Below are 16,300 nucleotides of genomic sequence, written 5' to 3'. Positions count from 1 at the left end.
GGAAGATCTGCACACATTCATAATATTGTCTGAAAAGAACCCTTGGATACAGATGTTAGATGTCCAGAGCTTCTGGGTGACTCAGAAAATAGCAGGACACCTTTTTGCTTACATAGAAGTTATTTTCTACTTATCAAATTGTGGGAGTTGGATGTTCTAAATCCCATTTCTCTTTCTTGTTCTGCCTCCTGAAACAGGCTTGCCAGAGATACCCAACACAGTTTTTGCCTGTCAATAATTTTGCATAGAAAGACAGGAGAATAGCAGATATGAAATGGTATCTTATATAAGCTTAGCGCAGCTCTAAAAGTATAAGAGGAAATAATTACAGTTTTTATTTTCAGAAATCCTCTCTGGCAGCGTCTATATTGGAAAGAACAAACAGCTCTGTCATATGAACACCATTGATTGGGGAGACATCATCCGGTATCCAAACTTCCAAGCAGTGGTCCATGACAATGGGGAGAAATGTGAGTATCGGTCACCTGTTCACATCACCCCTGATTGGCCTTTCATTTGCAGAGGAGACTTTAAAGATTTATGTGTTTTTTCCAGAGCAGTGGCTTGGTTTTACCCACCTCGTGTTTTTCGTGTTTATTTTGGAATGCCAACTCCTAAACTTAGATTAGTGGCCACATTGGAAATTTTGAGAGTTGCAGTACCAATATCGGTAAATCCTCAACTATGACCATTTGGTCAGCAAAGTCTTGTTCATTAGCTAAAAGAAAGCATAGCAGCAGCAGAAGAACAAAAGTTGGAGAATCAGAAATTAAACTAGAAAGAACTGTTTTATCCAAGGATATAAATTTTATTTAAGTGACTTTGGGCCAGTCACTTGCTCTCAGCCCAATCCACCTCAAAGGTTGTTGTTGTGAGAAAATTAAGACAAGAAAGGAGTACAGTGTTCCCTTGATTTTCGTGGGTTCAAACTTCGCGAAGAGTCTATACCACGGTTTTTCAAAATATTAATTAAAAAAGCTTCGTGTTTCCCCCCCCCTATACCACGGTTTTTCCCGCCCGATGACATCATATGTCATCGCCAAACATTCATCCACCTTTAATAAATATTTTTAAAATAAACTTTAATAAATAAACATAGTGAGTAAATGGTTGCTAAGGGAATGCGAAATTGCAATTTAGGGGTTTAAAGTGTTAAGGGAAGGCTTGTGATGCTATTCATAGCCAAAAATAGTGTATTTACTTCTGCATCTCAACTTCGCGGAAATTCAACTTTCGCGGGCAGTCTTGGAACGCATCCCCCGCGGAAATTGAGGGAACACTGTATAAGATATATTTGTCACCTTGAGTTGTTTAATAATAATAATAATAATAATAATTTTTTTAAAAGCAGATATAAACAAAATAATGAATAACTTAGGATGACACTGAGTGAAATATAATTATGAATTCCAATCATTCCAGCACTTGTATGGTCACATGACCACAAGCTGGGTGTGTGGCAACCAATTTGCACTCAGAACCGATTGCATGACCCTATGATCATGTTTTAAAACTTTTAAATGAACATTTTATAGATTTTAAAGCCTAAAGTTCCAGAAGGGTAAGAACAGCCTGTTGGTAAAAGGCTAACATTCATCTTGCAGGGTAACCCTTATCTCTGTTGTGATGCTGGGTCTCTTTTCCTCCCCCCATTCTCACGCAGGTACTCCATGCCATGAAAACTGCAATGGCCGCTGTTGGGGCCCTGGCCCTGAAGACTGTCAAAAATGTAAGCATTACAAAATATCTGACATAATTCAGCTATTACGCTTCATTAAAAGTTGGGAGTCAGCATTTTTTTTAATTTTTTCAGGACTTTTTCTACAGCAGTGTAGTTCTATCTTTTCAACAAGGAGAATTCTCCGATGAACAAATGGCTTTGAAGCCAAAAGTTTGAAATTATGATACATTGAACCTTAGCCCTATGGTTCTCATAAAGAGGAAGATTTCCTTTCAAGGCAATTGCTTACAGGCTATGCAAAGAATATGAAAGCTGTGTTTCATAAAGCGTCTTCTTAGAATAAGTGTTGGTCACTGCCCAGAGTCACTTCCTAACCAACATGGACAGTTATAATGCTACTTGGGGATTCTGGGAGTTGTAGTCAAGTGTTGATTGCATTCGAAAGTTGGTTTTTCATCAGCAAAATTGCCCGTATATAGTTAGAAACAAAACCCACTTTGCTGTTTCAGAATGGTTTACTGTGTAAAAATCGGTGTTGTTTATTTCCTTTAAATTACGTATGTTTTCCACTTGTGGAAAACCGGTGCAAAATCATTCTTTAAAAAAAAATACAAGCTGCAAATATAGCAAAACTACTTTCTCATTCCCATCCATGTCAGTTCGGTGCCATTTAAACTCTGGGATTAGAGTTTACTAAAGTTCACTTTAAATATCATATTAATGATAACTTACACTTTTAAAAAAAGGTTTTGTGTTAGAGGATCACTATTAAACGTATTCATGTAGGTACCCAACATCCTTAGATTGGAGAGAATGGGTGACCTTTAGAGGGCTACCAGGACACTGACCAGCATTTCTCTCTCTCTCTCCCTTAGTGACGAAGACCATCTGTGCTCCTCAATGCAATGGGCGCTGCTTTGGCCCCAACCCCAATGAATGCTGCCACGCAGAATGTGCAGGAGGTTGCACTGGGCCACTCAAGACAAAATGCTTTGTACGTAACCAGGACCGGTTTCTGGGCTGACCTTCCCAACGGCCGTTACCTCATCTCAACAACTCTGCCTCTTTTTCTGTATTAGGCCTAGTTCTCTCATTTCTACCCTTTTGCTAATACAGTGATACCTTGTCTTACAAACTTTTCGAGATACAAACCCTGGGTTTAAGATTTTTTTGCCTCTTCTTACAAACTATTTTCACCTTACAAACCCACTGCTGCCGCTGGGATGCCCCACCTCTGGACTTCCGTTGCCAGGGAAGGGCCTGTTTTTGCACTGCTGGGATTCCCCTAAGGCTCCCCTCCATGGGAAACCCCGCCTCCGGACTTCCGTGTTTTTGTGCTGCTGCAGGGCAATCCCAGCAGGGCAATCCCAGCAGCGCAAAAACGGGCGCTTCACTGGCAACAGAAGTCCGGAGGTGGGGTTTCCCAGCAAGGGGAGCCTCAGTGAAATCGCAGCATCACAAAAACACAGAGGTCTGGAGGTGGGGTTTCCCATGGAGGGGAGCCTCAGGGGAATCCCAGCAGCGCAAAAACGGGCGCTTCGACTGGCAAAAGGGGTGAATTTTGTGCTTGCACGCATTAATCGCTTTTCCATTGATTCCTGTGGGGAACATTGTTTCGTCTTACAAACTTTTCACCTTAAGAACCTCATCCCGGAACCAATTAAGTTTGTAAGACAAGGTATCACTGTACTTCAAAAATGTCATATCATCTCAATCCCATCACTTTAATTTCTAGAGCATCATTGCGGGAGTCTGCCAGCCAATGTCATCCTCCTCCTTGCTAAATTTTTGCGTTTGTATCTTTGTACAGTCTGGCCATCCCTAGTTCTTGAACTTGAAGGCCTTTTGTTTTCATCCCAGGATTAGCATATCCTGCCTTTCTGCCTTTCCTGCGTTCCTTCCCACATTTTCTGTCTCTAGTTTCCCTTAATCTACAATCTTTTGTGAGGTGCCAGGGAGAATTCGAAGCCCTTGTTGTGCAATATCCATCCCAAATGTTGTCTCCTTTTAATTGGTTCAGGTTCCGTTGTGTGCTATCAGGAAGGGTGGGGGGAGACTCTGTCTTCCATTAAGAGAAAAGTCTCTCACCCTAGAACAGGGAGAGACAAAGTCGGCTCTTCTATGACTTGTGGACTTCAACTCCCAGAATTCATGAGCCAATCATGCTAGCTCAGGAATTCTGGAAGTTGAAGTCCACATGTCATAGAAGAGTCAACTTTTCCTACCCCTGGTCTAGGATTATGATTATTATGATTATTATGATTATTATGATTATTATGATTATTATGATTATTATGATTATTATGATTATTATGATTATTATGATTATTATGATGATGATTAATAATAATAATAATAATAATAATAATAATAATTAGATTTGTATGCCACCCCTCTCCGTAGACTCAGGGCGGCTCACAGCAATAATAAAAACAATGTACAATAACAAATCTATTATTTAAAAATATCTAAAACCCCCTTATTTAAAAACAAGACATACACACAAACATACTATACATAAATTATATAGGCCTGGGGAAGATGTCTCAATTCCCCCATGCCTGATGGCAGGGGTGAGTTTTAAGGAGTTTACGAAAGGCAAGGAGGGTGGGGACAATCCTAATCTCCTGGGGGAGCTGGTTCCAGAGGGTCGGGGCCGCCACAGAGAAGGCTCTTCCCCTGGGTCCCGCCAGACGACATTGTTTACTCGACGGGACCCGGAGAAGGCCAACTCTGTGGGAACTAACTGATCACTGGGATTCGTGCGGCAGAAGGCGGTCCCGGAGATATTCTGCTCCGATGCCATGAAGGGCTTTATAGGTCATAACCAACACTTTGAATTGTGACCGGAAACTGATCGGCAACCAATGCAGACTGCGGAGTGTTGGTGCAACATGGGCATACTTAGGGAAGCCCATGATTGCTCTCGCAGCTGCATTCTGCACGATCTGAAGTTTCTCTCCCATGTAGAGAGCGCTACAGTAGTCGAACCTCGAGGTGATAAGGGCATGAGTGACTGTGAGCAGTGACTCCCAGTCCAGGTAGGGCCGCAACTGATGCACCAGGCAAACCTGGGCAAACGCCCCCCTCTCCACAGCTGAAAGATGGTTCTCTAATGTAAGCTGTGGATCGAGGAGGACGCCCAAGTTGCAGACCTTCTCGGAGGGGGGTCAGTAATTCCCCCCCAGGGTAATGGATGGACAGATGGAAATGTCCTTGGGAGGCAAAACCCACAGCCACTACGTCTTATCAGGGTTGAGTTTGAGTCTGTTGACACCCATCCAGACCCCAACAGCCTCCAGGCACCAGCACATCACTTCCACTGTTTCGTTGACTGGACATGGGGTGGAGATGTACAGCTGGGTATCATCAGCGTACTGATGATACCTCACCCCATGCCCCTGGATGATCTCACCCAGCGGTTTCATGTAGATATTAAATAGCAGGGGAGAGAGGACTGACCCCTAAGGCACCCCACAAGGGAGAAGCCTAGAGGTCGACCTCTGACCCCCCACTAACACCGACTGCGACTGACTGGAGAGGTAGGAGGAGAACCACTGAAGGACAGTGCCTCCCACTCCCAACCCCTCCAGCCAGCGCAGAAGGATACCATGGTTGATGGTATTGAAAGCCGCTGAGGGGTCGAGAAGCACCAGGACAGAGGATAAACCCCTGTCCCGGGCCCGCCAGAGATCATCCATCAATGCGACCAAAGCAGTTTCTATGCTATAGCCGGGCCTGAATCCTGACTGCTGAGGGCCTAGATAATTGGCTTCTTCCAAGGACCGCTGGAGCGCCACCACCTTCTCAACAAGGTTGGAGACTGGACGATAGTTGTTGAGAATGGCTGGGTCCAGCGAAGGCTTCTTGAGGAGGGGGCGCACAAGTGCCTCCTTGTAGGGATCTGGAAAGGACCCCCTCCCCAAAGAAGCGTTGACAATCTCCTGGACCCAGCTCCGTGTCACCTCCCTGCGGGCCGAGACCAGCCAGGAGGGACACGGATCCAGTAAACAGGTGGCGGAACTCACAACTCCACTGGCCTTGTCCACTTCATCAGGTGCCACCAGATCAAACTCTTCCCAGACAGATGGACAAGGATGGGCCCCAGTCACCTCGACTGACTCGTTGTCAGTCGACTCTGTTATCCAATCGGAGTCGAGGTCCGCCCGGATCCGAGCGACTTTATCAGCAAAAAACGTGGTAAAATCAGGATGATGGGGACAAAGTCTATTTCATCATCTGATGACTTTCTTTCCTCCACCGCAGGCCTGCCATCACTTCAATGATAGTGGAGCCTGTGAACCCATCTGTCCTAAGCCAATGATCTACAACACTTTTCAGCTGGAGCCCAATCCTGATGTGAAATACCAATATGGTGGTGTGTGTGTTAAAAATTGTCCACGTAAGTCCTAGGTTATGAATACGGTGACGTACTCAGATGGAACAGAGGGAGATGAATTCCTGAGGGCTTTTCCTTCTGATTTTTTACATTTCCTTCCCAGAGGTGTTCTATCTCCCAGTCTTTCCTTGATTCATAATGCCTTACTCTCCAGCTACCAATGTCTTGCAACTTTATTTTTCCCACCCTTTGTTTTATCTCCTCACAGATAATTTTGTGGTGGATGGGACCTTCTGTGTCAGAACCTGTCCCAATGAAAAAATGGAAGTTGAAAAAAATGGCCAGAACATCTGTCAGCTTTGTGAGGGACTCTGCCCAAAAGGTTTGAATTTTTGACTCACAGACATTATATGGGATTAGTGGATACAGTCTTGAAAGTCTCATGCAAGTAGTTTGTTAATCTTAATGATGTTAATGCACAACATTATTTTAATTTAACCATTAATAATTCAAGTTCCTTTGAATCACCCAATCAAATCATCTTAACTTTTAAGTCCTTTTAAAAATCTTTGAGCCCACAATCCTTAAATGAAACTTAAATTTGTCTGTAACTAAAACATCAAAGGTGCTTATTTATTTTTTAATTATCCCAGCATCTATTACTTTGAAATTGAGCAGGCTTCATCCTGCTTCTTATTGGTCCAGGTGGATCCAGTTTCTAAATTACTAATTGGCCTCAGGTGTAATCTTCCAGTTCAGGGGTGGGCAAAGTCGGCTCTTCTAGGACTTGTGGACTTCAACTCCCAGAATTCCTGAGCCAATCATGCTAGCCCAGGAATTCTGGGAGTTGAAGTCCACATGTCATAGAAGAGGCAACTTTGCCTACCCCTGTTCCAGTTGGTGTAACTTTAATTTTTGATTCTCCCAACTCAAATTATTTCCTGGGTGAAGAAGTAAAAAAGAAAAAAAAACACACAATCATAATGAACGCCTGGGTAAAGTCTAAAATAAATGAATGTATATATTTATGTATATATAAAGTGGGAGACTAAATTGGAGTCATTAACCAGTTGACTGTTAACCAGCATACTGTCTCTTCTCTATAGCTTGTGAAGGGACTGGTACTGGAAGCAAATACCAGACAGTGGATTCCAGCAACATTCACCGATTTATAAACTGCACCAAAATCTTGGGCAATTTGGATTTTCTTATCACTGGTCTAGAAGGGTAAGTAGGCGTCTCTCTGTGTTATTTCAAATTATACCCTGCCTTTCTGCCTCTTAAATATGCAAAGATGGGGTCTCATTCTAAACATAGCTATATTTGTTGAATGGGTCAGTCTGAGCCTGGGTTGTATTTCTCTGGATCCCAGCAAATTAGAATGGAAGTAGATCCATTCCCCCCTTCCTTTCTCTCCAATTGCTACAATTTTGGTTGGAATTGGGTAATTTCCTGTTAAAGCATGAGGCTATCCTTGAAGTTACAGAATACGAAATAACAGAATTGGAAAAGACATTAGAAGTCTTCTAGTCCAATCCCCTGCTCAATCAGAAAAACCCTATACCATTGATGGCAAACCTTTTTTCCCTCGGGTGCCGAAAGAGCGTGCAGGCGCGAGTGCCCACACCTATAATTCAATGCCCGGGGAGGGCAAAAACAGCTTCCCCCACCTCCCAAAGACCCTCTGGAGCCCCGAAATAGCCTTCACAACTTCTGATGGGCCCAGTAGGCTCATGTTTCACCCTCCCCGGTTTCCAAAAGCTTTCCTGGAACCAGGGGAGGGTAAAAACGCCCTCTGCCATCCCCCTGGAGGCTCTCTGGAAGCCAAAAATGCCTCCCCAGAGCCTTTGTGCAAGCCAAAACCAGTCAGCTGGCACACACATGCACGTTGTAGCTGAGCTAGGGCAACAGCTCGCGTGCCAGCAAATATGGCTCCACTTGTGGCAACTGTGCCATAGGTTCACCATCACTGCCCTATACCATTTGAGACAAATGGCTGTCCAATCTCTTTTTAAAAACCTCCACACACAACTTCTGGAGGCAAAAACCGTTCCACTAGTTAATTGGTCGCACTGTCAGGAAATTTCTCCTCAGTTGTAAGTTGGATCTTGCCTTGGTTAGTTTCCATTCAGTACTTACCCTGCCCTCAAGTGCTTTGGAGAATAGGTTCTTCTCTGTGGCAGCCCCATAGATTTTAAAAGACTGCTATCATGTCATCCCTAGTCCTTCTCTTTGTTAGACTAAATATACAGTACCCAGTTCCTGCAGCTGTTCATTCTATGTTTTAGCTTCCAGCCCACTAACCCCCTTTGTTGCTTCTCCATTCTTTCTACAGAGACCCTTGGCACAACATAAGTGCCCTGGATCCAGAAAAACTCAATGTCTTCCGGTCAGTGCGAGAGATCACTGGTGAGTTGGGGTGCAGAAATCTTTAGATAAATGTGGAATATGCACAGCAGCATGTTTATTTATTTATTTATTAGATTTATTAGATGTATATAACACAGGTGGTAGGGACAATATTCTTTGATCTTTGATCTGTTTTCTGGTGTCTTCTTCCTGATGTGAAACAAGCTTGAAGAAAAGCTGGAAAATTACAGAAAATTATTTGGAAAAGAGAGTTTGGAACTCTGGGGAAGGTTATACTTTGGGGATTTGGAAGAAGAAAAGTCGAAATTCCTTAACTGCTGTGTTCCACATTTCTCTTGTGAGCTTTGAGCACCATGTTGGCAGAAAGATGGACTACAAATAAAGTGAAATTCAAATAAAATAAAATGAGATGTATGCATGATGTAATAAAACAATATCAGACTATGCAGGCCACAATGTACCGCATGAAAAGTACAGGTTGGCTATTTGAAAAGAAAACATGCATAATAAAGACTATTTCGGGAGGCGGTGGTGACCTATTAGTCATGCTTCCTAAACCTTATGGGACTTCTCTGGAGAGTACCAGAAAGTCAAGAAAGGCCATTCTGGAAGTTAGAATAATGATAAAATTTACATGCGGAGGTTTGAATTTTGGAGATGGCCTAAGGGTAGCTCCCAAAGTTTGACTCTTAATATCGCTAACCAACATATGCGATGTAACCGTTTCGTCTTACTTTTGGGGATCTTTCTGGACTAAGAAACAGAATGAAAGAAGAGGCACTGGTAGGTCTGTAAATAGCCAAAGGTAATGTTGCGCCTTTGAACAGCTCTGTGAGGCAGGTCAGTTGCATAGTTAAAAAGTCTTTATTTGGAGACACGTGGAGGAGAGGAATGTACAACAATGATGGAACAAGGTATCGGGATTCAGAAATTACCAATTTGTTGTTGCAGGTTACTTGAACATCCAGTCGTGGCCCAAGCACATGCAGAATTTCAGCATCTTCTCCAACCTGGTCACCATTGGTGGGCGCAGCCTATATAAGTAAGCATCCCATTCCCCTCCCCCCTGATCCACATGTTTTACCTTTGCATTTGAACTACAGTAGTACCTCTAGATACGAGCTGCTCCACATGCGAGTATTCCAAGTTACGAGCCGAGATGCGAGCAAAATTTCTGTTCGACACCCGAGCTCAAATTCGGGATACGAGCCGAGCTTCCACTAGGTGGCACAATAATTCCTTGCTTCCAGTTATCTCAGCGCGAAAAACAAAGTCTAAAGGCATTCGTTCGAGATGCAAGTTGATCGACATACGAGCTCAGGTCTGGAATGAATTAGACTCATATGTCGAGGTACCACTGTATAGGAAACTTTAAGGATGGTGATTCCTCCGATTTGCCATTTCTATTGAAGAGAAGTTGGCAAGTTTGAAAAGTCCCTATAGTAAAGGCTTTGCCATAGTAGTAAGTAGTACGAATGCACTAAAGCAGGTATGTGGAACCGTGGTTCGTTTATGACTTGTGGACTCCAACTCCCAAAATTGGAGAATTCCTGAGTGTGGCTGGCTCAGGAATTCTGGGAGTTGAAGTCCACAAGTCATAGAAGGGCCATGGTTCAACCCTGCTGTAAAGGTTTTTGTGCATATGGAGGCTCCTTGGTAGGATGGATTTGAAGACACGTGTTTGGATTCTGCTCTGCCCGTTTCCCAACACTCATTGAGCCCGGTAGTTACAAGTTTGAATGAGTTGCTTCCAATTCCTCTTCTGAGACGGAGACTGCTCTGTGCTTTTTCTAGCCGTGGATTTTCTTTGCTGATCATGAAGAACATGAATGTCACCTCTTTAGACTTCCGTTCCCTTCAGGAGATCAGTGCTGGTCAGGTGTACATCACTGAGAATCGACAACTTTGCTATTATCACACCATCAACTGGGCACATCTCTCTCGCCGGCGTCCAGATCTTAACATCAAGAATAACAAACCTCCTAGGAAATGCAGTAAGTGACAACATACATTTTCCACTTGCGTTGTGCTTCTGCTTCTCAGTGTCCTTATGAAATGAATAATGTGAGTCTGCTTTCGACGTGCGATTGTTTGCTGGTGGAGAGGCCAGTCAAAGATCTTTCATAGATATCTTTCCCATCCAATTGCAGTGAACAAAGCTGCAATCCCATAATATCCGTACTCTAAAAATGCTCATTCCCTTTTGCCCTCAGCTGTCTTGGTCAGTGTGACTCGCAGATATTTCCACTAGCCCTCTCGATACTACAGTCAATGAGAGATCACTGATTGCTCGCAGTGTAATAGTAATAGTAATAGTAATAGTTTCCTCATTGCTTATTTGACCCCTATGACAATCATTAAGTGTATTAGAAACATAGAAGACTGACGGCAGAAAAAGACCTCATGGTCCATCTAGTCTGCCCTTATACTATTTTCTGTATTTTATCTTACAATGGATATATGTTTATCCCAGGCATGTTTAAATTCAGTTACTGTGGATTTACCAACCACGTCTGCTGGAAGTTTGTTCCAAGGATCTACTACTCTTTCAGTAAAATAATATTTTCTCACGTTGCTTTTGATCTTTCCCCCAACTAACTTCAGATTGTGTCCCCTTGTTCTTGTGTTCACTTTCCTATTAAAAACACTTCCCTCCTGGACCTTATTTAACCCTTTTAAATGTTTTGATCATGTCCCCCCTTTTCCTTCTGTCCTCCAGACTATACAGATTGAGTTCATTAAGTCTTTCCTGATACGTTTTATGCTTAAGACCTGCCACCATTCTTGTAGCCCGTCTTTGGACCCGTTCAATTTTGTCAATATCTTTTTGTAGGTGAGGTCTCCAGAACTGAACACAGTATTCCAAATGTGGTCTCACCAGCATTCTATATAGCGGGATCATAATCTCCCTCTTCCTGCTTGTTATACCTCTAGCTATGCAGCCAAGCATCCTACTTGCTTTTCCTACCACCCGACCACACTGCTCACCCATTTTGAGACTGTCAGAAATCACTACCCCTAAATCCTTCTCTCATGATTCTTGATAAATGCATCTTTACTTTTATGTACACTGAGAGCATGTGCACCAATGACAAATTCCTTGTGTGCCCAATCACACTTGGCCAATAAAGAATTCTATTCTATTCCATTCCATTCCAATAGCATTGTTGTCTAGGGACAGCAAGAGCTACTTATCAAATAGAGTCATCGGTGTTTTCAAAGGGTACTCATTAAAATATATAAGATGATTGGATTTGATCTGTCTTCCTTTGGCCAGCTCGAAAACGAACAAAAGGGGCCTTGGCAAATGGCTCCCATATGTGATCCGTTCTCTTTTCCTATCAGTTCAAGAGGGAAAGGTCTGTGACCCTCTTTGCTCCAGTGATGGCTGTTGGGGGCCTGGCCCAGACCAGTGTGTCTCTTGCCGAAATTACAGCCGTGAAGGCGTCTGCACCGTCTCCTGCAACTTCTACGAGGGGTAAGAATAACGGCCTAGGGCACTCGCTTCCCTCCTCCCTGGTTCCGTCTCAGACCCACCCGTGTTTCTAACGCTTCCTTTTTTCCCCTTGGCTGCATGAAGGGAGAGTCGAGAATTTGCTCAAGGGGACGTGTGCTTGCCATGCCATCCACAATGCCAGAAGATCGAGGGAGACCTCACCTGTAATGGACAGGTATGATAGAACACAAGAAAACAGTGGGGGTGGAGTGGGCGGGGAGGGATTAATTTTAAATTGCGCCTTCATTTAACCACACAGTGTTTTCAGAGGTAGGAGGCAGTTTAAAAGCATCTAAATTTCCAGGAAATGTCCTGGGGCAAAACAGCTGCTCCTATATCCTATCCTGCAACTGTTTTTCCTAAACAAATGTAGCCTTTCCTGAGAGCTAGACAGGAAGAGCTGAGATGTTCCTCTCTTGGGAGGTAGCTTTTGGAGAGCAGTAAAGACCCTGTTCTTTGCAGGTGACAACATGGTGAACATGGGAAGACTGATAAACATACCTTCTGAACTTTCTCTCTCTCTTTCTCTCTTTCTCTCTCTCTATATATAGTGGTACCTCTACTTACGAACTTAATTTGTTCCGTGACCAGGATCTTAAGTAGAAAAATTTGTAAGAAAAAGCAATTTTTTCCCATAGGAATCAATGTAAAAGCAAATAATGTGTGCGATTGGGGAAATCACAGGAAGGGTGGAGGCCCTGTTTCCTCCCAGGAGATTCCTAGAGAGGCCCTATGGAGGCTTCTCCCTGCCTTTTCCAGCCCTGTTTCCTCCCCGGAGACTCCTAGAGAGGCCCCATGGAGGCTTATCCCTGCCTTTTCCGGTTACAGTTTCAGAGGCTCAGGTTTATAAGTGGAAAATGGTTCTTGAGAAGAGGCAAAAAAATCTTGAATACCCAGTTCTTATCTTGAAAAGTTCATAAGTAGGTAGAGGTACCACTGTATCTCCCTCTCTCTCTCTCTCTCTCTCTCTCTCTCCATCCATCCATCCATCCATCAATCCACCCACACACCTATCCATCCATCCATCCATCCATCCATCTTCCAATTTAATATCTATCCCCTCTTTCCCTCCCTTCCACCCACCTACCCTTCAAATAAATTTGCCATTCAGTAGAAATTTGATTGATACCCTTAACTTCCGTCTCTCTACCGGGTATTGCCTACCTGCTCTGACTCAAGGCTGTGAGTTCATCATCCCCTTCCCACATACAAACGGTGCCCTGTTTCCCTCTTCAGGGTGCTGACGAGTGTGTGACCTGTGCAAACTATAAGGATGGGCCCCATTGTGTTGAAAGCTGCCCATCAGGAGTCCCTGGGGCGAAGAGACTAATCTTCAAGTATCCTGATGCCAACAAGGAGTGCTGGCTGTGCCATGAGAATTGCACCGAGGGGTAAGGGCTAAAAACAGCATCGAGGTTGTGGCAATCATGTCTTCTCCAGCAATATCCCTCATTGAATTCAGTCTCTCCAGCTGGTTGGAGAATTCTGGGAGATGAAGTCCATAATTCTTTAAGCTGCCGAGGTTGAGAAACACTATATTATATAATAATAATAATAATAATAATAATTATTATTATTATTATAATTATTATTATTATATAATTTATTAGATTTGTATGCTGCCCCTCTCCGAAAACTTGCTTCTGGTAGGTAATCTTGGTTATAGACTTTTAATAATAATAATTTATTAGATTTGTATGCCGTCCCTCTCCGAAGACTCGGGCGGCTCACAACAACAATAAAAACAATATTATGATGGCACAAATCTAATATTAAAAAACTAAAAACCCTATCATAATTAAAAACCAAACAGCACATACATACCAAACATAAATTATTATTATTATTATTATTATTATTATTATTATTATTATTATTATTGACTTTTACTGATTTTAATTGCTGGTACTATAACCCACCCACTCCGAGAGGTGTGCACGTGTTGTTTGGGTAGGATATCATATTTGTACAAAGCATACAGGAGAAGCTACAGACATGTCTGTCAAAGTGTCTGGAAAAAACCAACTTTTCCAGATGTCTTTCAGGAAGAGGGCACCCTCCGAGAAGTTACATTTTCTGCTTCCCAGCTCTGAGCCCAGGGCTTAGTGATTCCAGTCCAGAGTGTGAAATTAAGCTCTTTTAAGTAGCGCTAAGACCATGGTTTCAGATAGTTACTTGGCTAAGATCCCTGCTGGCACCGTTCGGACTGCAGCCACAAGTGTTGTTTTGTTCAAATGTCAGGAACACAGCCAGGTGTGGAAGGCATAGGAAAACTGCATTGGAATTAATATAGGTCAGGGGCGGTGAACCTTTTTTGGTTCACGTGCCAAAAAGGGGGGTCACAGGAAGGTTGTGTGCATGCGTACCCACACCCATAATTCCATGCAGGGGGCCCTGCGCAAGCCTGCATGACACACAAACACGTCGCTCCTGGCAAGTGATGGCACACCCGTTTCTCGCTCTCCCCAGGCTTCATAGATTTTCTAGGAGCCTGGGGAGGGCGAAAACAGCCTTCCCCCCACCCAGAAGCCCTCCGGAGGCCAGAAATGGCCTGTTTGCCAACTTCTTCATGTTAGGAAACGAGCCATTTCTGGTCTCCAGAGGGTCTTTGGGGTGGGTGGGGAAGGCCATTTTCGCTCTCTCTAAGCTCCTAGAAAAGCTCTGAAGCCTGGGGCAGCAAAAAAATCCCCCAAAACATCAAGTTCAACCGGAAGTTGGCAAACAGAACATTTTATTTATTCATTTATTTATTATTTATTAATCAGATTTGTATGCCGCCCCTCTCCGTAGACTCGGGGCGGCTAACAACAATAATAATACAATGTAAACAAATCTAATATTAAGTTAATTTAAAAACCCCAATTTAAGAAACCAATCATACATACTGACATACCATGCATAAATTTTATAAGCCTAGGGGGAAGGGAAAGTCTCAATTCCCCCATTCCTGACGACAGAGGTGGGTTTTTAGGAGCTTACGAAAGGCAAGGAGGGTGCGGGCAATTCTGATATCTGGGGGGTTTTCAGCCTCTGAAGGACCTCCATGAGTGGGGAGGCTATTTTCACCCTCCCCAGGCTCCTAGAAAGGGTCTGGAGCTTGGGGAGAGCAAAATATGGGCCTTTTCCACCCACTCTGAAGGCTGAAAATAGGCTATTTCCTGAATCCTAGTGGTCCCAGAAGGCTGAAAATCAGCTGACCTGAACTCACGTGGGGGCTCCACGTGACATTTGCGGCACGCGTGCCATAGGTTTGCCATCATGGATATAGGCAATGCAGTTTCTTCTTGGAGAAGCCTCAGGAAGAAGCTTCTATATTTGTGGGGTCAAGGGACCACAGTCCTTATAATGAAAGGAAGGATGTCCAAATCATTTCACAAGGAGAAAAACAAGCAATCATAGCTTTGCAGGCTTGCAAAGAAGGAGAGAAAAAGTCTCTAAATCATATTTGATTGATAAAAAAAATACAAGGGTACAAGAGTTTGAATTCTTCAGACTTTTTCATTGGGCAATGTAGTTCTGAAAGCAAGAAATGGGGAAATCCAAAAATTATCTGATGTTTATACCAAAAATCTCTATCTGGATGGAAATTGTGGACTGAAGTATTTCTTAGTGCAAGATATTAATGTCAGGTTATTCATGGGGTTCGGGGACCAAGAATTGGATTGATTGCCCAGCTCTGAAAAAAATAAAAATAAAGATCTATAGAGTCCTCTAAGGGCAAAATTAATAGGCTCCTGATGTTGGAAATCTACAGAAGAGTCATATTGACCTACATTGTTCTTCTATGAGAAACCAGGGGTTTTATTTTATTTAGGAAGTGGTGGTAAGGGTTTCTAGAATACATGAGTAGGGGAATAAATATAACAGCTTAATTATGTTTGTAAGAATAAGATGAAATTATTGTGATAAGGTTAAAGGAAATCAATGTGGAACTTAATTAGATGAAAATTTGGATATCTGGATGACAAAATTAGAGGTCAAGGTTGGGGGACTATGGTTGATACCGAAAATAATTTAATTTGGAACTATTAAACTTTTGGGGGGACAGTTATTATTATTATTATTATTATTATTATTATTATTATTATTATTATTATTATTAATTAGATTTGTATGCCGCCCCTCTCCGAAGACTCCATGATTTACTAACTAAATACTGTTTTTATTGTAACCCAACTATTTTAAAATGTATGGGAAAAAGTTTGTATGGAGGAAATTTTTTAAAAAAATATTAGAACACCCCCCCCCCAAAAAAAAAAAGAAAAAAAAGAAACCAGGGGTGAAATCCAACAGGTTCTGACAGGTTCTGGAGAATCGGTAGCACAAATTTTTAGTGGTTCGGAAAACTAGCAAATACCACCTCTGGCGGGCCCCAGAGTGGGGAGGAATGGGGATTTTGCAATAACCTTCCCTT

At 42.9% G+C, this 16,300-nt stretch overlaps 1 protein-coding gene across 1 annotated transcript in view; it reads left to right on the top strand.

Annotated features, from left to right (window-relative positions):
- ERBB3 (erb-b2 receptor tyrosine kinase 3) overlaps window positions 1–16,300 on the top strand; it is a 140,069-nt gene that overhangs the window by 97,217 nt on the left and 26,552 nt on the right. The window contains 12 exon segments of the mRNA XM_070740371.1: window positions 345–470; window positions 1,664–1,729; window positions 2,557–2,675; window positions 5,948–6,083; window positions 6,289–6,402; window positions 7,127–7,247; window positions 8,356–8,429; window positions 9,342–9,432; window positions 10,185–10,384; window positions 11,736–11,868; window positions 11,971–12,061; window positions 13,123–13,277. Coding sequence (XP_070596472.1) covers window positions 345–470; window positions 1,664–1,729; window positions 2,557–2,675; window positions 5,948–6,083; window positions 6,289–6,402; window positions 7,127–7,247; window positions 8,356–8,429; window positions 9,342–9,432; window positions 10,185–10,384; window positions 11,736–11,868; window positions 11,971–12,061; window positions 13,123–13,277 — 1,426 coding nt within the window.

The sequence above is a fragment of the Erythrolamprus reginae genome, chromosome 2 (assembly GCF_031021105.1).
Source record: "Erythrolamprus reginae isolate rEryReg1 chromosome 2, rEryReg1.hap1, whole genome shotgun sequence".
Classification (NCBI taxonomy): Eukaryota; Metazoa; Chordata; class Lepidosauria; order Squamata; family Dipsadidae; genus Erythrolamprus; species Erythrolamprus reginae.
The sequence above is the reverse complement of the archived record's forward strand: the minus strand, read 5'-3'. Positions and strand labels throughout refer to the sequence as shown.